The sequence below is a fragment of the Bos javanicus genome, chromosome 19 (assembly GCF_032452875.1).
Source record: "Bos javanicus breed banteng chromosome 19, ARS-OSU_banteng_1.0, whole genome shotgun sequence".
NCBI classification, from domain to species: domain Eukaryota; kingdom Metazoa; phylum Chordata; class Mammalia; order Artiodactyla; family Bovidae; genus Bos; species Bos javanicus.
This window is the reverse complement of record NC_083886.1, coordinates 52,618,852-52,641,135: the sequence shown is the minus strand read 5'-3', so window position 1 is coordinate 52,641,135 and position 22,284 is coordinate 52,618,852. Positions and strand designations below refer to the sequence as shown.

The following is a 22,284-nucleotide window of genomic DNA, read 5'->3' as shown; positions in this document are numbered from 1 at the left end:
AGGGAGCCGCGTGGACACTTTTTCTGGATTGCATTTTCAGAATGTGACACCAACCCTGGATCCAATATCTTCCCACATAATGCTGCATAAGTGCCTGGCAGTGTCTGCTGAGAATTCATTCCTCGGGAAAGCAACACTGAAGCCTGCACACTGGTGTTCAGCTTCTTAAGGCCCAGCACTGTAGAGCGTGTCCACCTGCCCCTCACTTTATCACCACCAGTCTGGTGTAAGGGCACGATCTGTTCACTCCTGTTGGAAGAGCACTAAGTGTTGTGGGTTCAGTATCTTTTTTTCTTGATTTGCTGAGGTTTATTGGAGACCTCCACAATTGGGAATCGAGCTCTGAGGCAGGGACTGTTCAGTAGTACTGGGGTTGAGCACTGAGAATGTAGCTCCAGTATAGAAAATTCATTCCCAGTCTGGAGAGTTGTTTCTCTGAACCAATTAAGAGGGAGACTTGGAAAAACTGATTTCCTGGAGTCCCATCACTGAGAAGTGGGAGGACACTAGAAAGATGGATTGGGTGACTGAAGATGTCCAGAGCGCTTTGGTTTCTCGAAGTCTTTCTTTCAATGTCCTGGCTTCTTAAAATAATGATGAAGGCTGGGAGGACTTTGCTTAGGGGACTCTTAGCTGTTGAACTGAAATATTAAGGATTTTAATGTTTTTCTTTCTTAGTAGACTCATCTAGGGTGCAGGCTAATCGGTTTGCCAAGTTAACTATGTCTTCAGAGGACAGTTTCCCATTCTATTCTAGTTCTCTTAACCAAGAAAGTCCTGGTTTGGCCTGTTAATGAACAGAGTTGAAGGATAGGGAGACCAGCATTCATCTGAAAAACAATTTGGAATCGACTTGTGATGGTGTGATTTATGTATAATACACATTTAGTCTTCATCCTCATTTCTGGCACAGAGCTCCTAAAACCCTTGGAATTTTCTGATTAGAGCAACAAAGATGTCTCTTGTTAGGTGAATGAGTTGGGTTTTGGACCCCACCTAAACATCGGGGCTGGCTACCAAGAGAACCAACGTGATTAGAGGGTTAGAACTTCTCAGTGTCCATTACCTCCAACTGTCCAAACTCCAGGGAGGGGAGAGGGCCTGGAAGTTGAATTAATGATTCAATCAATTATAAAACACAAAGGGCAGAATTTAGCGAACTTTCAGGTTGGTAAACATGGCAACGTGGGGAGTGTTCACTGGAGGGCGCATGGGAACTCTGCCCTTTCCCCATACCTTGTTCTAGGGCTCTTTTTCATCTGGCTGAGTCATGTTCTTTTATAACCAGTGATCTGGTAAGTAAACTGTCTCTGAGTTCTGTGAGCCACTCTAGCATATTAGTTGAACCTGAGGAGGGCGGTCTTGGGAATCCGATTTATAGCCTAGCTGTCAGTCAAGAGCAGAGGTAGCAACCTGGGCTTGCAATTGGCTTCTGAGGGCAGTTGTTCAGTCTTGCACCTCATAAAAACAGAAGGCATATAACTGCCGTTCGGGACATGCTAAATGGAAACCAGTAAGGGTGGCTGAAAAAGACCCTGATGCTGGGAAAGATTGAAGGTGGGAGAAGGGGACGACAGTGGATGAGATGGTTGGATGGCATCACTGACTCAATGGACATGAGTTTGAGTAAACTCTGAGAGTTGGTGATGGACAGGGAGGCCTGGTGTGCTGCAGTCCATGGGGTCACAGAGTCGGACGTGACTGAGTGAACTGAAGGGTGGCTGAACCCAGTGTGGGGTAGAAGGTTGGGTGCCATGGTGGCCCTGTGTGGAGGGCAAGAGCCTGTGAGCACCCCCCTAGCGGCAGCTGCTGGGACTTTGGATGGGAGAACTTCTGCTCGAGGAGGGTTTACCACCTTGCCACCTGACAATAACTGAAGCTGCCCCAGTGACTGAAGGATATAAAATGATCTTAAGCTCCAATAGCTGTGATGTCTCGGACAATGTCAGAGAAACACTTCAATGCCGGTGGCAGCGCCCAGAAGGTTTCCATATAGACATGGAAGTGGAAATGGCTTACACCAGACCAAGCTGCCTGCAGAAAGCAAGGAGGTGCAGGAAGCCTTTTCATCCGGGCAGACCCTGGAACCATGAGGAGGTGCTGGACTCTACTTGGGAGTCACTTGGACAGTGCCCTACAAACTGCTCTCGACTGGCCAACAAAGAGCTGTTCACTTTGTAAATGGCAGTTCCAAGTTGAATAGACAGCATTTTGTTTGGAAAGCTTCTACGTAAAGACCAACAAATGGAGACTGATTGAAATAGGTTAAAAAGGACCAGCTTGTTGGGGCTAAATTACATGCATTTTTCCTAGCAGTGATGAAGCACTGAGCTGTAGAAGCCCCTATGTTTGAGTTTTTACTGACTGGGGTAGTGGCCAATGGCCTGGCCATAGGGTCAGGCAGGAGGGCAGTGGCCTCTTTAAGGATGTCCATTTGGGGCACAGTCCCATGGAAATCGATGATGACCATTTGAGGGGTGTGTTGAGTAGGACATGTCAGTGCCTATCAGAAGAACCCCTTTCCAGGTTTGGAAGGTGACTGGAACAAAGATACCCCATGTGCTCCCGTGAGATAACTACCTGGGTCCATGACATCTGTGGACATGGGCGCTGCAGCAACACTGAGATAGGCTGAATGTAGATAAACAGGCAGCCCTCGTTTTATTATGCTTCACAGATAACTTTTTTTTAACAAATTGAAGGTTTGTGGTAACTGTATCAAGCAAGTCTATAGGTGTCATTTTTCCAAAAGCATTTGCTCACTTCATGTCTGTCACATTTTGGCAATATTCACAGTATTTCACACTTACGGGCTGGGGAACTAAAATATTTGTGTGGCTGACTTTATTATACTTGCTTTATTGTGGTGGCCTAGAACTGGAATACTCAGCATCACAGAGGTGCCTGGAGACCTCTTGCACCCTCTGAGGTCCAAAATGCCAGTAACAATTGTCCTGTCTGCCAACATGAGACACTGAGACCATGGATCTTCATGTGCCAGGTGCACTGGTGGGCAGGCCCTGAGCACAGGGTCACGTCAGACTGGTGCCAGAAACCCAGGGCTACAAGGGGTTCTGACGTGAAGAGATGCCAACTCTGGACGGTGCTGTGCCGCCCTGGTGGTAGATGCAAATGCTCAGAATACTATGAAAGAATCACAACAGAGGATTTTGCACCAGTTTGGGTAGCTGACCATCACTTCATCAGACCAAGGAACTCACTGTGATGTCTACCGATGGGCAGATATTATTCTAGATGATTCTGTGAAGGTGTTTTTTAGATGAGATTAACATCAGTAGACTTTATGCATAAAGCAGATTACCTTCCATAATACAGGTGGACTTCAGTTAAGACCTTAATAACAGAAGAGACTGACCTCACCCGCACAAAGAAGGCTTTGCCAGCCCATGGCCTTCAGACTATAAACATCCCATCAACCTGCTTCACCAGCCCGCTGCCCAGTCCTGCCGATTGTGGACTTGCCAGCCTCCACAACGACATGAGCTCGTTCCTGAAAATAAATGTCATTCTCTCTTTCTCCTGGTCTCTCTGTTTGTATTAATAGATACACATAGGTGCTGGATCACAGCCCCCACCCCCAGCTATACCATCCAAAATATTTCCAGAGTATCCACTGGTGGCCAGACTGTCCCAGTTAAGAACCACTGTGTATATAAATCTTTTCTGTTTCTTGCTGCTAGTTTGTGGTCTGCTTCATCTATGTCTTATACATTTCTTGACAGTTTACTCCTGAATATTAAAAACTATCACTTTGTGAATGAAAGTCACGATTCATTAAATTGTCTAACTTTACTGATATTTAAAAAATATTTTATTTTACTCATTTTTAACAGGTGGGCAACTGAATTATCTTAAACATATTGTTATATACTTATATTTCATACGAGTATGATGTATACAAAAAATATTTGGGGATGGCACTAGTGTTCCAGGCCTGCTCTTAGCGTGGGGGCCAGGAGGAGGCAGTCTTTGCTATGGTCCTTGGCTGACACCTGGGGGACTCTTGCCCACTTGCCCACCCACCCTCCCAGCCAGTCTAGGAATAAGGACACCTGAGGGCAGCATCAGCACTTTTGAGAACTCAGTACTGACTTCAGGGAGCCCTGTGGCATCCTCAGGCTCTGGGGGTCCAGGGTCCATTGCGTCGACGAGCTCTGTAGGTGACTCTGGGAAAGCAGAGTGGGGAGAACACAGAATGGACGGGCTCCTCCGATGGCCAACCTTGGGAGGTGTGTTGGGGCCTAGTGGGACCGCAGCATTCAGAAGCTCACCCTGCAATCTGGGCGAGTGGGGAGTGTGCACAGGTGGCATAGTCTCCAGGGAGAACGACCAGCCCCTCACCAGATTCTCAGGTTCCAGACAGCAGAACAGCTCAGAACCTTGCTCCATCCCAGATGGGAAGATGGGTTCTGGGCAGCCAGCGTGCCTTCCTGGGTCACAGTCACAGAATGGTCCCCACCAGGGCTCCAAACTTCTGCCGCGCCCATGTTCAGGTGTTACAAACACTGCAAAGCACTCTCCTACGGCCTTAGACTGGGCTCCCTCCAAAAACCAGCTATTCTCTCCAGGTTTCGGGAAGGCTGTCTTTTAAGATTCTTCAGGATGGCTTGCCCAACCCCAGGGCCCCTTCACAGAGCGTGTTTACTCCATCTGAGAGCTGTTTCTCAGAACAACTGGGGAAACAGAAGCAGGCTGAGGATGTAGGTCAACTTGAAGCCCAGACCCCTCAGCCCACTCTCCTGGAGTGTGTACTGAGCCCCCTGCCTGGCCCCTCTGGGCCTGGACATCTGGCCCTGGGATCAGAGTGGGTGAGGCCAAAGCACAACCACAGGGGTGGCCCAGGCAGGCCAGTGTGAACTGTTCTGGCCCTAGGGAAACCTCAGGGTGTTGGGGCCCTGGGTCCCACAAGGCTAAAGGGGGCCATGCAGGCCTTCCAAAGGCCCTTGGAGCCCAGTGAGCTAGACCACCAGCTGAGACAGAGGAAGGTATTGTAGGAAACTCACAACCACACTCAGAAGCAGAGGATTTCTTACCAGACTGCAGCAGGTTTAATAGCAGCCCCAAAGGTATGCCCAAGTTGTAACCCCCAGAACCTACAAAGAGGACCTGATTTGGAAAAATAATCTTTGTACATGTGATTGTGGGTTTTGAGTTGAACTCAATCTGGATTAAGGTGGGCCCTTGTTTGTGCTCAGCTGCTCAGTTATGTCGACTCTTTGCGACCCCATGGGCTGTAGCCTGCCAGGCTCCTCTGTCCATAGACTTTTCCAGGCAACAATACTGGAGTGGGTTGCCATTTCCTACTCCAGGGGATTGTCCTGACCCAGGGATCAAACCTGTGTCTCTTGCAATTCCTGCATTGGCAGTCTGATTCTTTGTCACTGTCACGTCCTCATAAGAAGAAAAGATCATGTGAAGACAGAGGCAGAGAATGTCCCTGGTGGTACAGTGGGTAAGACTCTGCCTGCCTATGTGGGGAACATGGATTCAATCCCTGGTCTGGGAAGATGCCACGTGCCGTGGAGCAACCAAGCCTGAGTGCAACAACTACGCCCTAGAAGCCTGTACCCTAGACCCCGGGCTAGTCACTCAGTCGTGTCCAACTCTTTGGACCCGATGGACTGTAGCTCCCAGGCTCCTCTGTCCATGGAATTCTCCAGGCAAGAATACTGGAGTGGGTTGCCATTCCCTTCTCCAGGGGATCTTCCCAATTCAGGGATTGAACCCGAGTCTCCTGCATTACAGGCGATTCTTTACCGTCTAAGCCACGAGGGAAGCCCGCAACAAGAGAACCCACTGCAACAAGCCCATGCGCTACTCTTAGCCCCAGCTCTCTGCAACTAGAGAAAGCCCTCAAGCAGCAACAAAGACCCAGCACAACCAAAAAAATAAATAATAAAAACCAAAAAAAGACAAGAGTCAGGGATTCAAGTCCTGCAAGCCACAAGCCAAGGACACCATGCAGCAACCACAGCAAGGAATGGATTCTCCCTTGGAGTCTGCAAAAGGATCACCCCTGCTGATACCTCAATTTCAGACTTCTGGCTTCCAGTCCTATGACTGTTAAGTTTATGTTGCTACAAGCCACCATTTATGGTGGTTCATTACAGGGGCCCTAGGACACAAATGCACCAGCAATAGATGTAGGTGTTTCCTGCAAGCTCTCTTAGCTGAGAACACAGCAGGCCATGGGGGAACTGTGGCCTGAGGGCCTGGCCATGAGCTCACCAGCACCTCCCATACCCCATCAGAGCCTCTCTCTACCCTGGCCTACCTGTGGGATCCCTGACCACTGAGGCACCTCTGAGTAGTAAATGTTAACTGTTTCTAACCCAAAGCCTGGTTTTCCCTACCACACTGACTCATGTACCTGACGCTGTCTGTGGGGTATCCCACCGTTAGGGTACCAGAAACTTTACAGGTTTGAGCTTTTATCACAGTTGAGAGAGCAGATCTCCTGGGGAGAGGGGAACAATTCCCCTAAAACCATCCCAGGATGGTACGGGACACAAGCCACCTGGCAGGCCTGTCTTCCTCTCCCAACCCTGGAGCCAGAGGGCAGACATCAGGAGTTTCTGTAACCTGGGTGACTCAGTTTATCCATCACTGCAACTCAGCACAGAACCCCGTCTTCCAGGGCTTAGCCTGCTTTTATAAAAGCAACAGATGGCTGATGGCCAAGCAGTACCGCCTCTGCCTTGTTGCCACAGAGCAGGCCGGCCATGCTTCTCCACCCTGCAGTCAACCATTGGTTCTGTGGGTGTCCTGGAGCCAGCGCAGCACGTCTGACAAGCCAGTGCCTTTCCAGGCACTGATTTCTAAGGTGGTGATATTCTGCTTGGCGCAAGCCATGAGGTCCGGGAGCCTGATTAACGACTTCATCTCTTCTATGGTCATGTAACAGGGCAGGTCGCTGGAGTGAAAGCAGCACACATCAGAGTGGGCTGCCAGAAGCCCACCCTAGCCATCACTGGGCCCTCCCACCCCCCAGTGGGCCACCTTCCTGGTTACCCTCTACAGGAGCTCCGCCCGGGGGCACACCTGCACTCCCGCTCACCTCACAGACACGTACATTTTATTGAAGAGAATCAGAACTGATGCTTTTGCGAGTTCTTCTGCCGACAGGAGACCCAGGAGCTGCACACAGGATGCCGAGAGCTGGGTGGGGTTAGAGGCATCCACCATGAACTGGAAAGAAGTGAATGGAGATTAGGGCCCCCCTGGGATGAAATACCATCCTTGCCAAATCTCTATTCACATCACAAGCCTGGCTCAGGAAGAGCAAGGAAGGCTTCAGGAAAAGCAGAGGGGAGCGAGCTATGCAAGAATCACCAGTGTTATTTGTTTCCACCTACACGGAAGTCGCTCTACTCGTGTAGCCATTACTTTTAAAAGGAGGTGTCCCAGAATTTGGGGCATAGATCTTGCCAGGATGGGATGAACCAGGGCATACATAATTAAAACATAAAACACACAAACACACCCAGAACAATAAGACAGTGAGTGGATGACACAGTTATCTGCAGAGAAGAAATACTGTCTTCAGCAACCCTTCGGTGAGCTTTCACCTTTGCCTGGGAGCAGCAGCATTAGGGAGCAGCTGGAGTCCCAGAGGGAAGCAATTCTGGCCTGGGCCATGTTTCCTTGACTAGCATAGCTGCCTGGGAACCCAAATTCTATCTCACACAGAAAGTGAAACTGGGGACTAGACAACACTGAAATGGGGACTTTCTTCCCCAAAGGAAGGGCAAAAGACTAGGACCTACCAGGAGAGAATGACAGTTTCCATAGTAACTGGACCAGATGGGGCCCATGCAGCCCCCCAGCTCCCGGATGGTGATCTTTTTTTGAGCCACAATGTCCGTTAAATTGGTACCCACCTGTGGAAAAAACCGGGATGTAGAGACCACCACAAGCGCTTTCCCACTGGCAACTCCTGGAGAGCAATGTGCCCAGCCCTTTACACTGCGACCTAACCACTAACATAGGTCTTCTCAAGTGTTTAGGCTCTAAGGCAGAACCCACAAGGGAGGAGGTCTAAAGATGCTCCCCGGGGTGCAGGACCCACAGGGCTGGCTGTGACACCCACCAAAGGGATTCGCCCTGTGCGGGGAGAAGCAAACTCAATCTGACCAGTGGTGAGGGGCAGGCGGCTCCGGATGCCCTGCGACTCTGTCCCGGCGGAGCCAGGCTCCCCGCGGTGACACCCACCACCTCCGGAAAGGTGTCTTGAACACACCCACCAGTCAGACCCCTGCTTCCAATTAAAGGAACCCAAAGCTCTGCTAATCTCAAGGGGACCCACTTCTCCTAAACCTGCAGGACGCCTACCGTGGGCCGCGTCGGGGGCGGATCGCCCAGGTCGCCCTTCCCATCCCGGGAACTCAACTGTGCCAGGAAGTCAAGGACTCTGAGTGGGGCCAAGGAGGGCTCGCCGGCCGGACCCCGCCCCCAGCCCGAGCGCCCCCGACGCACCCCGCCCCGCTCGCCACCAGCGCCCCTCGGATCCCCACGCCCCTCCGGACCCCCTCCACCCCCCGCCCGGCACGGAAGGATAGTCTGCAGGCGTTTCACCAACAGCGACTTCCCCACGCCCGTGGCCCCCAGGAGGAGACACATCCCGCTTCCCGCTCCACTCGACAGCCTTAGCTCCGAGAGCCACGCAAGGCCCATCCTCAGCTCCGCTCTCATCAGATAGACTCCGCCGCCGGGCAGCTCATTGGCTCCCGACTCTAGCCGTCTCAGTAGGCGCGGTCTAATCGGCGCCCAGCGTCTGGGGCGAGCGGAAAGACCCGCCTCCCCACGGCTCGCGGGCTGGCCGGCGACGTGCGCGTGCGCGCGTCTGAGAGGCAGGCGGAAGCGGAAGTCGGGGGCGCGCCGGCCAGCAGTGGGGATCGCCGCGGCGTCTGGTTGGGGTCCCGGGTCGCCATGGGGCGTGGCAGTGGCACCTTCGAGCGTCTCCTAGGTAACGCTGCCCCCGCTCCCCGGTGGGAAAGACCCCCGCCCCCAGTGCTCCCGGGCGACCGCCGCGCGACTCGGGCCCGGGGCGGGCGCGCAGACGACGTAAGGCCCGGCTGTCCTGGGCGCAGGGCCTGGCGCCGACCGATTGGGTGAAGGTCCGCGCAGGAGACCGGCCAGGAGCTTGGGGAAGTTAACTACCAGCGTCTGGCCAAGCGGGCCTCACGTCCTGAGTCAGGAGAATGGATGACTCAGTGAAATAGTAAAGTCTCAGTAGACCCTCTCTCCCCGCCAAAAACCTAGGTTGCCTGGAATTTGGGGATTCTGACACATACGTGGGCCCCAAGGGTGGAGCCAGCAGTGTCTTCCCTGGGACCTGCCAGCTCTTCGGAGCGCTGCTTCCCCAGGGATCCAGACCCGCGCCGTATGTCCCCACTGGGCTCCGGGAAGAAGCGCCGGGGCTAAGAAGGCGTTTCCTCTGTTGGGGTGGATAGTTGATCTTTCTGAACCTCCTGGAAGTCACAGGTTTTAGGAAGGAAAATCAATGTTTATGGACAAGCTCACTCTCCTTCAGGAAACTGTTCTGTGTTTTGGACAGGCGCTCTGGGTGGTCGAATGGTCAGCCTGAACCTGGCCTCCTTTTTCCTCACATGCGATTTCGGAGGGACCTCAGATGAGGTTCATTGAATTATCTGGGCTGAGAAACTCAGCTCGTGAGATGGTTCAGCCCTTCAGTGATCAATCCAGGAGTCATTGTCAGATCCTTTTTGATCTTCTGCACGACTCCAGGGACCATGGTCCTGACTGAACTGGGAGAGCAGCCCCTGAGCCACTCATCTGTGTGTCTGAGGCCACAGTGATGTAGACTAGAGGTGGTCGTTGGAGAATCCTCCTTGGCAGGTCAACCCTGTCTGCACTCCACAAAACACTTGAGGCAGAGGACCGGGGTCTCTGTCGTTGGAGAATCCTTCTTGGCAGATCAGCCCCGTCTGCATTCCACAGAACACTTGAGGCAGAGGACCAGGGTTTCTGCTGTATGTCTCTCCAGCAGTGCCACAGCTGAGAGCTAAACAAACAGGCTAAACTTCTGAAAACAAGGGACTATGAGGGATGAGACAGCAGAGCTTAGTGTTGAATTCTCGCTCCACCCCAGCAAGCTGTGTGATTTCAGGCCCAGTGACTTTACCTCTCTTCACTTCTCACCTAGTTTCTTTGTCCACAGAGAAGGTGGAAATATCCCCTAATTCTTCCTAATTCTTAAGGTTTGTTTGAGAGTTGAGTGAGTTCGCGTAAAGTGTTTGGAACAGCACTTGTGTGTAAAAAGCCCACACTGTCTTTCAGGAAGGACAGTGCTTTCCACCGTTATTGTCAGGTGTCAGGAGGATGGTCACGCAGTTTTCCGTTTGGTCCAGATGTCTAAAATAAAATGGGAAGGAGGCAGTTCCTCCTGCCTGTTGCTGAGCTGGGGATCCAGCTAGGGGATCACCCAGCAGGATGAGCCCCTGTAATGGTGCGTTTCTGCCTTAGACAAAGCGACCAGCCAGCTTCTTCTGGAGACTGACTGGGAGTCCATCCTCCAGATCTGTGACCTGATCCGCCAGGGGGACACGCAGTAAGTGCACCCTCGGGAGCAGGGGGTTGGCCGCACTGTGGACTGGGGTTGCTTTGTGCCCACTCATCTTCCAAGATCCTGCCCTGATGAAAACTGAGCATGTTAGGCCCCGATGGAGTACTGTGCAGTCTGTGTGCCATGGCTCTTGAGATCTCAGGACAGTTAAAGGACTTTTTCTGTACTGTTTGGGAGTGCATGGTTACCTGGACGTTTGCCTAGGGGGTCTCAAGGACCAGATGGCCAATGGGCTTTTCCTCAGTCTTAGAAGCTGTTTTCTTCTTCTTTTTTTTTTTCTGTTTGCTTTTACCAATGCCTTTTTTTCTGTCAGGGCAAAATATGCAGTGAGTTCCATCAAGAAGAAAGTTAACGATAAGAATCCCCACGTGGCCTTGTACGCTCTAGAGGTAATCAGACCCTGTACTCCAGTCAGCCCTGGTCGGGGTGGCAGCGATGGGCGCACTGCCAACAGTGGAGGCACCAGGGACAGAGGGCTGGGCTGGGCTGGGAGCAGTGCTTCTGCTCTTCCACCTGAGGCTGACACGTGTAGCCCCTGAGGTTGACTCCAGTGTCTGTCCTTGGTGATAAAACATGGAGTTAAAAGGAGCAGGTGTAGCCCTGGCTGCTGCTTGCCTTGGAGACTGCTCCGTGGGCTTTCCTATCCAGCTGGGTGGTCTGAGGGCCGTGTTGAGGCCCACCTTGTGGGGAAGGTGGACCTGTCCAGGACGGGGAGTTCCTGCCCTGACCTGCAGCTTAAGTCTTCCCCTCGCTGGGATCTGTAGGTCATGGAGTCTGTGGTGAAGAATTGCGGCCAGACAGTCCATGATGAGGTGGCAAACAAGCAGACCATGGAGGAGCTGAAGGATCTGCTGAAGGTGGGTGCTCTTCAGGGAGCAAAGAGGCCTGTGTGGGGGAGCACCACCCCAGGGGCTTCTTGGGGCTTTGCTGGCACCTGTGTCAGAAATAGTGCCGAGGGCTGGAGGGCAAGTGTTTGTGATCCCTGCCTGGAGAGATCAGGCCTTCCCAGAAGCTAGGCAGGGCTGCATCTGGGAGTGCGGAGAAGACCCCACTCCTGCAAGGTGAGGAAAACTTCCTGGGGGGCAGGAGCTGAGTCTGAAGGGTAGGGGATGCTCACTGAGTAGCAGAGAAGGTGGGGAGGAACAGTGTGCGTGTGGCCATGGCAGAGCATGTGAGTGGAGACCTGGGGTCCCCAAAAGACTTGCATAGAGCAGGGAGGCACGTGAGTTTGATGTGTTTGTGGAGGCAGAGCTGGGGAACGCAACAGAGAAGGGATGCCAGAACCCGCCCCCCACCCCACCCGCCAAGGCAGAGGAGGAAAAAGTCCTCCAGGGCCTCAAGGGGTCATCCGGGCAGGGCAGGTTTGCTGCCCACCTGTAGGGATTGTGATGTGGGCAGTGACACCAGGAGGTTGTATGATGTAGAGTGGGGGTGGTGCAGCCATTCTTGGAGGTGAAGGGCGTCCCGTAGAGCTGAGGCCGCCCTAGGTGGCAACCTAGGAGCACAGCTCTGGCACCAACTCCACCACCACTGACCTGGGCCTGTTGGGTGCCTGTGGGCCTCGCAGCCTGGAGCCCATCTGAGGCTGAGCTGACAGCAGGACTTTTTCAAAGCCCTGACTGGAGGCCTGGCCAGCCCCTCCTCTGTCCTGGATGACAGAGGAAGAATTAGAACCTGTCCTCCTTGTATGGGCATGATCGTGTCCTGTTCACATGGCACGGGGTCTGAGTCCTTGGAGGGCCGGGGCTACCTGGAGAGGGGTCCACTGACTGGACCCAGGTTATAAAAAAGAGCAGGAACTCTGGCATGTGAGCTGTGGTGGGTGTCTCCTCGAAGCAACTTTCTTGACCCACTGTCCTGAGCATTGTGTGTGTATGTCATCGAGAGAGCTTTAGAAGTGGGATTGGTTGTGCTTTAATCTGCTGGAGGTGGTGGCCTTGTATGTAGGGAACTTTCTGGAGCCATTCATCCCACCTGTCTGGGCTGCCTGTGACTGGAAGGAGGCAGCTGGCTGACCGTGCGTCTGCACCCTCAGCCCAGGCTCGGTTGGCTCTGCCTGTTGCTGGCTGGCCTTAGCCAGCCCCACAGTGGGTCACAGGCTGAGGGGCTCCCTAGGTAGTCAGGGTCCTGTAGGGCACAGGGGTAAGGTGGGCAGAGACAGGTGGTGATGAGACAGTAGGGGTGGGAGAGCCTTCACTTGAGGGATTCCCCAGGTTCTCCCAGGCGTTTAGAGACCAGTGCAGGCCCTTAGTCGACAGACAGGGGGAATGGATTTGTCTTTGGGGATGGGGTTCCTGGAGGAGGCCTGGATCTGGGGAGTGGCTCCCTGCATGGCCCCGTCTCCAGCTGGGGTCTGCCAGTTGCTTCCTTGTTCTGAGATATCTCTTTGGCACCTCCATCTCCTCATCTTCCTTCTTCCCTTGTCTACAGAGGCAGGTGGAAGTAAACGTCCGGAACAAGATCCTGTATCTGATTCAGGCCTGGGCACACGCCTTCCGGAACGAGCCCAAGTACAAGGTGGTCCAGGACACGTACCAGATCATGAAGGTGGAAGGTGAGTCGGGGGTGGGGGCGAGAGGGTCCGGTCCTGGGCTTGGGACGCACCATCAGGAGTTGAGGGGCTGCCCTGCACCAGGTGGGCCCGAGGGAGGCTGTGCTGGGGGCGGCACTGTGCTCTGAGCACAGTGGACTTGGAGAGTCTTACGCGGGGCTGTGGCAGCTGAGGCAGGCTTCTTCAGGCCCAGTGCGTGTTCCTCCCTGTTGTTGTACCTGTGGAGAGATGTTGGGGTTCTGGCAAGGAGAGCGGTGGATTCAGGCCGTGTTTGGAAGATTTCCTGGTGCTCCCACCAGGTGTGGATGAGAGGGCAGGCTGGGTCCTCTCCCACCTCTGCCGCAGAGCTGGGCCAGGTCTTCTGACCCCAAGATGAGCCACGGAGTGGGAGCAAGGGCACTGCCTGTTGGTTGCAGGGTGAGCAGGACTGCTGACACTGTGTGATGAAGGACCCATCCAGGTCAATAAGCTGGTCTCAGACTCTCAATTCCTGAACTTCAGACATGAGAGAGAACATCCAGAGTTTATGGAGGGAATTTCCAGGCAGTCCACTGGTTAAGATTCTGGATTTTCACTGTCAGGGACCCAGATTTGATCTCTGGATGGGGAACTAAATCCCACAAGTCACACAGCATGGCCAAAAAAAAAAAAAACCCAACCAAAAACAAAGACTTATGGGATTTCAACGGGTCCATGGCTCAAAAAAAAAAAGCTCTGGTTTAAAAGCTCTGAGAATTGTGGTTGGCTGGAATGCAGGCCAGGAGCCAGATGGGAGGCCCAGGAAAGACCCGCGAGGCCTTGATGTGGTGGGAGCAAGGCTTGGCTCTGTGTGTGGTCCCTAGGACTCAGCGGCCGTGCGGAGCCACCCCAGCTGTGGGGCAGGCTGGCTGAGCTGCGCCCCTAGACGCCCTTGTGCAGTGTGAGGTCACTGTGCCTGCTGCCTCAGGCTCTGGGCCTCTTCTGTCTGCTCGGGGAGGAGCAGATGCCAAGGACTGGGATGTGATCGCTGGAGGCCTCAGGGCTGATGGGTAAGGACAGGTGAGGCTGGGGGCCTCACACACCAGGGCAGCATTCAGTGGTAACAGGGGCCTCCTTTTTCCAGGACACGTCTTCCCAGAGTTCAAGGAGAGCGATGCCATGTTTGCTGCGGAGAGAGTGAGTTCACAGGGTGCTGGGTCCAGGAGTTAGGCTGCTTGCAGGAGGCAGAAGGGAGACCCTGGGATCTGGGCTTGTTGGGAGCAGGAGAGCTGCTAATTGATCTCAACGTGAGAATGCCCTTTGAGTAGAATATGCAGCTTTGTCTGCAGGTTGAGAAAGGAACCTGGTTGAAGGTGCCTTAGGGCTGTGGTTCCCAGTTAAATACTTCCATGTCCCTGAAGCTGTGGGAAGTCTTGCAGTCAGGTCTTTAGAAAGAAAAGAGGACCATTTTGGAGGGAGGTCTTCCTCGAGTCACGTCTGCAGTGGGTTGGCCGCAGCCCCCTGCAGCCCCTGCACCCCTTGTGGAAAGCGGGGTGGCCAGGGAGGGCCAGGGCGTGTGACCTGACTCTGCCCGTCTCCAGGCCCCTGACTGGGTGGATGCCGAGGAGTGCCACCGGTGCCGGGTGCAGTTTGGGGTCATGACCCGCAAGGTGAGTGCGCCTGCCTCAGGGAGGGCCCCAGCTCCCCACCTGGCCAGGACAGACCCCAAGCCTCCCGCTGTTACCACAAGGCCACTGCGCGCACAGCAGGCCCTTTCACTCTGGACTGGGACCTGGCGGCGTGGGGAGTGAGGTCACCTGGAATCTGTGTCCAATGGTCAGTGCCCTCAGGCAAAGTTCAGGCAAGGCTGCACTCCTGGGGAACGCAAGCACCCCATGCCCAGGGGTTTGGGTCTGCATTGCCTCGGCCAGTAGCCCCCTCGCTGAGTCTCCTCAGCTGACTTGGCTTGTCTGGCTTGGACCTTCCCTCTGCTCACTGAAGCTGGGGCCTGGGACATCGGAGCAGACTCCTCAGACTCACTGTACAGCAAAACTCACTCATTAGGACAGCTTATGTGTTCTTGTGTGAACTTTTTTTGTCAGCGTGACTACTTTTCCTCAAAGTGGAGCCTATAACTGGGAGCTCGCAAGTGTGCCCTGTTCCCCAGGTCCTTTGTGGCCTCCCAAGCTCACCTTCTGCCCACCCCAGCCTGGGAGGCCCAGCCTGGCACTTCCTGCAGCGGGTGGTGCTGGGCAGAAGGTGGGAGTGAAGAGTGGCTGACCAGGCCTCCCTGACCACCCCGTGTCACAGCACCACTGCCGGGCGTGTGGCCAGATCTTCTGCGGCAAGTGCTCTTCCAAGTACTCCACCATCCCCAAGTTCGGCATTGAGAAGGAGGTGCGGGTGTGTGAGCCCTGCTTTGAGCAGCTCAACAAGTGAGTCCCTTGGGACACTGGAGCTAGGGTGGTGCCCGGCAGGGCCCCTAGGTCTGAGTCCTGCTGGCCAGTTGCTTGGGTTTGTTTATAAAGTGTTGGGAGAAGAGACACAGGAGTTGCCTGGAGACCCTCACCCCACGACAGTAAATTGCCTTTCTGCAGCCCCATTGACTCCATCTCTCTCTCTCTCTCACACACACACCACCCCCACCCTCCCAGGCTTGTGTGCCCACACACACCTTGTATCCTGAACCAGTCAAGAGTGAGCCGCGGGCACCCTGTCCCTCTCCCCTCAACTCCCATGTGTGCTTCCCAAGGGGAACTTTTCCCACGAGACTGCTGGTAGCAGTCGAGTGGGGCATTTGGCATCAGTGCAGTTAGTCCCTGTTCAGGGTTCCCAAGTCCCAGTAACGTCCCATGGTGGTTCGGTCCTGTTAGGACCCAGCCGCCTCCTCAGCTCTCTAACCTGGTGAGTTTGAGCCTCTTTTTCTTTTGTGACAAGGACATCGCTGAGGGGCCTAGGCTGTTTGAGGCACATCTCTGGGTTTGGGTCCAGGGTTTCCTTGTGGTGACAGTCAGGCTCAGTGTGGCTGGCCCAGGAGCCTGTTGTTGTCCATCTTCCCAGCATCAGGGATGGGATCTGATCTATTGGGGAAGTGGTATCTGTAGGCTGCTGCATTGGGAGGTGTTTTCTTTGGAAAGCCGCAGCGTGGCGGGTGTTGGAGCCCCATTTCCAGGAAAGGGGCTGTCTTTTAGGCCAGTGACTTGCCCAGGGCCCTGCAGCCCAGAGGTGACAACTGGTTCATGGGTCCAGCTTTTCTCTGGAGTGTGGTCTGCGGAACTTCTATCTTCCTTCCCTGAGGGTGTCAGAGGGGAGCCCCAGGCTGTTTGCAAGAACACATGGGGGTGGGATACAGCGCCTGGTGACACACGGCATCCTGTCTCCTCCAGGAAAGCGGAGGGAAAAGCGGCCTCGACGACGGAGCTGCCCCCGGAGTACCTGACCAGCCCGCTGTCTCAGCAGTCGCAGGTACTGCCCGGGCCTCTGGGGGCACCTTGACCCTTGGCCCCGCTAACTCTGCCCTGTCATCCTCAGCTGCCCCCTAAAAGGGATGAGACAGCCCTGCAGGAAGAGGAGGAGCTGCAGCTGGCCCTGGCCCTGTCTCAGTCGGAGGCCGAGGAGAAGGAACGGATGGTGAGCGGGGGCAGCCTTGCTGAGTCTGGGGGTGCCCGGGAAAGTGCGGCGTGCACCTCGGACACCTCCTCCTGGTCATCCTGCAGAGGCAGAAGTCGGCCTATACCGCGTACCCCAAGGCGGAACCCACGCCCGTGGCCTCCTCAGCACCCCCCGCCAGCAGCCTGTATTCTTCGCCTGTGGTGAGCCTGCCCTTCAGCTCAGCCCCAGCGGCTTGGACCCCCTTCCTATGGGATGGGGGGGCAAGCGATTGTGCCTCAGCAGGGATGCTTGAGTCTCCTGGGCAGGGGCAGAGGCAGCCTGGTACCCACAGGTCTCGGCTCCCTGGTCAGGACCCCGGTGGAGCAGAGGACACTGCAAGGGCTGGAGGCCTCACTGTCGAGACCCCAGTGTCTTCCATACCCCCCAAGCGGGAGGAGCTGGGGACACCTTGGGTCAAAGTGCTCTGTTTTTCTAGCCTCCAGTGAGGCCGTCACAGGTCTGTTTGCTAGAGGTGGACCGAATTCTTTCTGTAAAAAGGAGGAAGGTGGCAGGTGGGGCAGAGGTTTAGAAAGTCATTTGCAAACCCTGCAGGGCACTGTGGGTGGAGCTGAGAGAAGCCCTGCCAGTTGCCCACCCAACCCTGTGGTCAGTGGGAGGGCTGGTGGGGCAGCACCCTGCATCCCATCTACAGTTACGGAGCCCCTTGGCGCTTGAACAGGCTTTGGCCAGTGTGCAGGGTCCACTCTCATGGCTATATCATCCAGGCCACTCCTCTGGCCTGTGGCCTCTCACATCCACCATGTCTCCCCAGAACTCGTCGGCGCCTCTGGCTGAGGACATCGATCCTGAGGTGAGGATACCCCAAGTGTGGTGCTTTCCCCTCGCTGCTTCCTGGCCCTTGGGAGTGACCCCCTCTTGCCTGTGCAGCTTGCGCGGTACCTGAACCGGAACTACTGGGAGAAGAAGCAGGAGGAGGCTCGGAAGAGCCCCACGCCGTCCGCGCCGGTGCCTCTGACAGAGCCCACGGCCCAGCCTGGGGAGGGACACGCAATCCCTGCCAACGTGGAGGTAAGGGGCCACTCTCAGGCTTCAGACTGTGGTCCCTTGGGAGAGGGACACCAGGATAGGCAGAAATGGAGTCTCACTGTCTGGTCTCTTCCAGACTTCCCTCCCAGAGACAGACCCTCAGGCCGTAACTGCAGCCGGAGCTGCCTTTAGTGAGGTAAGCCATGACTCCCTTCTCAGGCTGGGGGCAGACTTGGCCTCCCGGAGTGCAGAGCGCCAGGCTCACAGCGGCCCCCCAGAGGTGGGCTCTTGCCACTTACAGCTCTCCAGTGAACGCCTCTGGGTTGGCCGCAGGCTCTGCTCAGCGCCTTGCTGTCTACCCCGAACAGGCTGGAATATTCTGGGGCTCTGCACTTTGGTGCCCAGTGGAGTAAGAGGCCAGGGCCAGGACAGCTTCGTCTCGGCCACGCTGTGCCTGTGGGCAAAAGCCGAGCCTCCCTGGGCCTCCATTTCCTCCCTTGTGAACCGGGTGCTGGGGGCGCCTCTCGCAGACCCCCCAGGAGGACCCAGTCAGTCCTGCAGCAAGCTCAGAGCTCAGCACCTGGCTCAGCCGGACAGAGGGATCCTGTCCCCACTCGGGCTGGGGGTGTGGGAGGTGCTCAGGCAGACTCCTGTGCCCCGGCAGCAGTACCAGAATGGGGAGTCCGAGGAGAGCCACGCACAGTTCCTGAAGGCCCTCCAGAATGCCGTCACCACCTTCGTCAACCGCATGAAGAGCAACCACGTGCGGGGCCGCAGCATCACCAACGACTCGGCCGTGCTGTCCCTCTTCCAGTCCATCAACACCATGCACCCCCAGCTGCTGGAGCTGCTCAACCAGCTGGATGAGCGCAGGTGTACGTGCACCCTCCCAGGTGTCCCTCCAGGCCTCGGGGGCTCCCATCGGGCCTGCCACACCCGCTAGGGGCAGTGGGTACCTTCTGGGCCAGGCATTATTGCGCCTGGGGTGGTGTGGGCAGGGCTGCCACGAGGGACCTTGGGCTCTGCATGAGGGAGTCCCAGTGGCAGATGTCCCACTGAGCACAGTGAGCTGGCGGGAGTGTGTATGTGTACGTATGTGTTCCCACACATGTGCATGTGCGTCCACCTGCCCTGGAGCCCCTATGCCAGCTGCACCCTGTAGACAGGTGCTCAGCTGGGCCCTGCCATTTCCCAAGCCAGGCTGGGCAGCAGTGCCCACTGCTGGGCAGCTTGTGTTCCAGCCAATACCAAGGCCCCCAGCTTGCCCCCTCCCCACAGTGTACTACGAGGGACTGCAGGACAAGCTGGCACAGATCCGTGATGCCCGGGGGGCACTCAGCGCCCTGCGGGAGGAGCACCGGGAGAAGCTTCGCCGCGCAGCTGAGGAGGCTGAGCGCCAGCGCCAGATCCAGCTGGCCCAGAAGCTGGAGATCATGCGGCAGAAGAAGCAGGTGCGGCGGTGGCGGCCTGCCCAGCCGTAGGGTGTGGGGCCAGAGCCGGCCCTGACGCCTGCCTCGTGGTCCACAGGAGTACTTAGAGGTGCAGCGGCAGCTGGCCATCCAGCGCCTGCAGGAGCAGGAGAAGGAGCGGCAGATGCGCCTGGAGCAGCAGAAGCAGACCATCCAGATGCGGGCCCAGATGCCCGCTTTCTCCCTGCCCTACGCCCAGGCACGTGCCAACCACACACCCCGGTCCCTCGGGGCACCCTGGTGACGGACAAGGGCCCTGAAAGTGGTCTCTCTGTCTCCAGCTCCAGGCCATGCCTGCAGCAGGGGGCGTGCTGTACCAGCCTTCCGGCCCGGCGAGCTTCGCGGGCACCTTCAGCCCGGCCGGCTCGGTGGAGGGCTCGCCCATGCACACCATGTACATGAGTCAGCCGGCCCCGGCTGCCAGCGGCCCCTACCCCAGCATGCCAGCAGCCGCAGCAGGTAACAGAGTGGGGTGGGGCAGGAGGGTGGGGGGCCAACAGCCAAGACGAACCCCAGACCGCTACCCTTTCCTTCTTTTGTTGTGTTGGTGTGATCGCAAACTTACAGAACAGTCGGCAGAGCAGTACACAGTGTTTTTCAGATTCACACTCTCTCCCCACACTCAGCCACACTCACTCTTTTCTGACCCAATTTAGGGGGAGTGGCGGGTGTGACACCCTTCATTACTAGAGGCCTCTACGTTTGCTAGATCAGGATGCTCTGCAGGGCGTGGGCACGGGTGCCAGACAAGGAGCCCAGAGGCCCTGGTGTGACTGCATCTGCGGCTGGCTCGCGCTCACACAGCCCCAGGGCCTCACCTGTGCCAACAGGAAACCCGGGCCCTGTTTAGCTGTCCTCCCTCTTAGAACGTTCTGTGGGCTTCTCTGACACTGACTTCCCAAAGACCGCTGGCCTGTCGTCTTGCAGACCATTTGGGCTGTGACTGGTCTTCTGAGAGTGTGACATTCTGTGGGTCCTTTCCTGTTTTTGTTGATTTCACTTACTATTCTTTTGTGAGAATGTGAAACACAAACTTATTTCTGTAAGTCACAAGGAAAAGGGAAACTCAAGCCCCTGTCCCTTGCCCCATCCTCAGAGTTCTGAGCTCTCTCCTCTGTCTGCAGACCCCAGCATGGTGAGCGCTTACATGTACCCAGCAGGGGCGGCTGGTGCACAGGCAGCCGCACAGGGCCCCGCAGGGCCCACCACCAGCCCAGCCTACTCATCATACCAGCCTACTCCCACGCAGGGCTATCAGGTAGGTGGGGAGGCCGCCCCTTCCCTACAAGGGCCCTAGGCCCAACTGTCTCCCATCGCCCTCTCTCCTCCACAGACCGTGGCCTCCCAGGCCCCACAGAGCCTCCCAGCCATCTCCCAGCCCCCGCAGTCTGGTACGATGGGCTACATGGGGAGCCAGTCAGTGTCCATGGGCTACCAGCCTTATAGCATGCAGGTGAGAGGCTGTCGGGGGGCCTCAGATGGGAGGAGCAGGGCCTTTTGGGGTGGGAGCATGCTGGGCAGGCTCCATGCTCTGCTCACTGCCCCATGTCCCCTCCACTGCCTCTCTGCTGGTTGGCATTGATCTGGTTACAGAGCTGCTTTCTTAGCATGGGGCTGTTTCATTGTCCACAGAATCTCATGCCGACCCTCCCCGGCCAAGACGCGCCTCTGCCGCCCCCACAGCAACCCTATATCTCAGGGCAGCAGCCCGTGTACCAGCAGGTGAGCCTCTCCTGGGACCACCGTGGGTCATGACGGGACAGGCTTCACTGTGGACCCCATCTGCAGTGGGGCTGCCCTGGGAAGTGCGGCTGGCGTGGGCCAGGATTGCTGCTCTTCAGGCAGGACCTGAAGCAATAGCTGTTGGGTGTCAAAACCATATGTTTACTTAAAAGCCCGAGGCCCCATCTACTCAGCTCCAGAGACATGAATCCGGAATGCCTGGGGAGTGGGCTCTGCTGGGGACAGGAGGAGGACAGGGAATCTATGATGACTGGAGGAAGGGAAGGAGTCAGGAGCATGGGCTTGAGGGGCCTAAATACTGGGCCAGGCTGGTTTGTGGAGTGTTCTGGAGAGGAGCTGGTAGAGGATGGGGAGGCTGGGGCCTGAAGAGGGAAGTCAGACCACTGGCCTGTGTGTCCTCCCACAGATGGCGCCCTCCAGTGGCCCTCCTCAGCAGCAGCCCCCAGTGGCCCAGCAGCCCCCAGCACAGGGCCCGCCAGCACAGGGCAGTGAAGCCCAGCTCATCTCGTTTGACTGACCCCGGCTGGGAGCTCCCCATCGAGAGTAACACTACGGTTCTCCAAAACTGCCGCCTCCATCTCTAACTAGCGTGGTCCTCCTGCCTCGCGCTCTGCCCTCTGCGTGGGCGGGGTGGCCCTTCACTCCGGCCCTCCTCCGTCTTTGTCCTTGCCTGCCAGCTCCTGGTTCGCCCAGGCCCCATCCTTGTCTCTGGCTCCTTAAGTTCATGTCTGACTCCTTTCCCCAGGGCTGGGCCTCGGGGAGGAGGGTGGAAGGGAAGGACCTTCCCTGAGAGGAAGCCCCCAGCCTAGTTATGTCGGGTTCTGTGAGGGCTGGCCAGAGTGGGCTCTCTGCCCCGCACAGCTCATGCCCTCCCATCCCCACCCGGGAGACCTTGAGGCCATGGTCTGTGACTAGTGTGAGTGCTCCCCAGAGTTCTCCAGCATGGCCCCCCAGGCTGTCAGCAGGGATGCTCCTGGCCCTCACAGGAAGGGTGGGGCCTGTCTCCAGCTTCTCTGCTTCTGAGCTGCCATCTTATCCAGTGCCCTGAGTAGATGGAATGGAACAGCGATAATAAAAATGTCTTTCAACAAGTATCAGGGTGTCTGCTCAGAGGGAAAGTGCTGGGCAGCTGTTTCAGTTCTGGGTGGGTGTGTGGGTGCCTCCTCACAGGCCAGCTGCCCCTCGCCCCAGGCCTAGCTCCGCAGGAGTCTCAACTGGTGCACGCTACTTGGCCTTGAGATTGGTTGTCTTTCTCCCTGAGATTGAGCACCAAGGACCTGTGCCCTCTCCACCCAGCTGCCCTGACTCCTGGGAGAGGC

The 22,284-nt window shown here is 56.2% G+C and overlaps 2 protein-coding genes across 4 annotated transcripts; one reads left to right on the top strand and one right to left on the bottom strand.

Annotated features, from left to right (window-relative positions):
• Positions 1 to 2,636: 2,636 nt before the first annotated feature.
• ARL16 (ADP ribosylation factor like GTPase 16) lies at positions 2,637 to 8,823 on the bottom strand. Its single transcript, XM_061392578.1, has 5 exons — positions 8,580 to 8,823; positions 8,353 to 8,411; positions 7,788 to 7,901; positions 7,094 to 7,209; positions 2,637 to 6,934 (listed from the first exon to the last, which is right to left on the bottom strand). The coding sequence occupies exons 1-5, from the start codon at positions 8,710 to 8,712 to the stop codon at positions 6,763 to 6,765; spliced, it is 594 nt and encodes a 197-aa protein (XP_061248562.1). The 5' UTR covers positions 8,713 to 8,823; the 3' UTR covers positions 2,637 to 6,762.
• Positions 8,824 to 8,853: 30 nt separating this feature from the next.
• On the top strand, positions 8,854 to 22,059 carry HGS (hepatocyte growth factor-regulated tyrosine kinase substrate). 3 transcript variants are annotated; one of them, XM_061392570.1, is made up of 22 exons: positions 8,854 to 8,986; positions 10,507 to 10,591; positions 10,920 to 10,995; positions 11,371 to 11,463; positions 13,037 to 13,160; positions 14,260 to 14,312; positions 14,717 to 14,785; positions 15,426 to 15,550; positions 16,502 to 16,580; positions 16,647 to 16,745; positions 16,832 to 16,927; positions 17,539 to 17,577; positions 17,655 to 17,795; positions 17,890 to 17,949; positions 18,421 to 18,628; positions 19,032 to 19,204; positions 19,281 to 19,421; positions 19,504 to 19,681; positions 20,347 to 20,480; positions 20,556 to 20,675; positions 20,855 to 20,944; positions 21,372 to 22,059. In XM_061392570.1, exons 1-22 carry the CDS (start codon positions 8,950 to 8,952, stop codon positions 21,480 to 21,482), a joined length of 2,331 nt encoding a protein of 776 aa, XP_061248554.1. In that variant the 5' UTR covers positions 8,854 to 8,949; the 3' UTR covers positions 21,483 to 22,059. The 3 variants fall into 3 exon arrangements, with proteins under 3 accessions (XP_061248554.1, XP_061248553.1, XP_061248555.1); XM_061392569.1 differs by having other exon boundaries at positions 18,418 to 18,628; XM_061392571.1 differs by lacking the exons at positions 8,854 to 8,986; positions 10,507 to 10,591; positions 10,920 to 10,995; positions 11,371 to 11,463 and adding an exon at positions 12,077 to 12,424 and having other exon boundaries at positions 18,418 to 18,628.
• Positions 22,060 to 22,284: the final 225 nt, after the last annotated feature.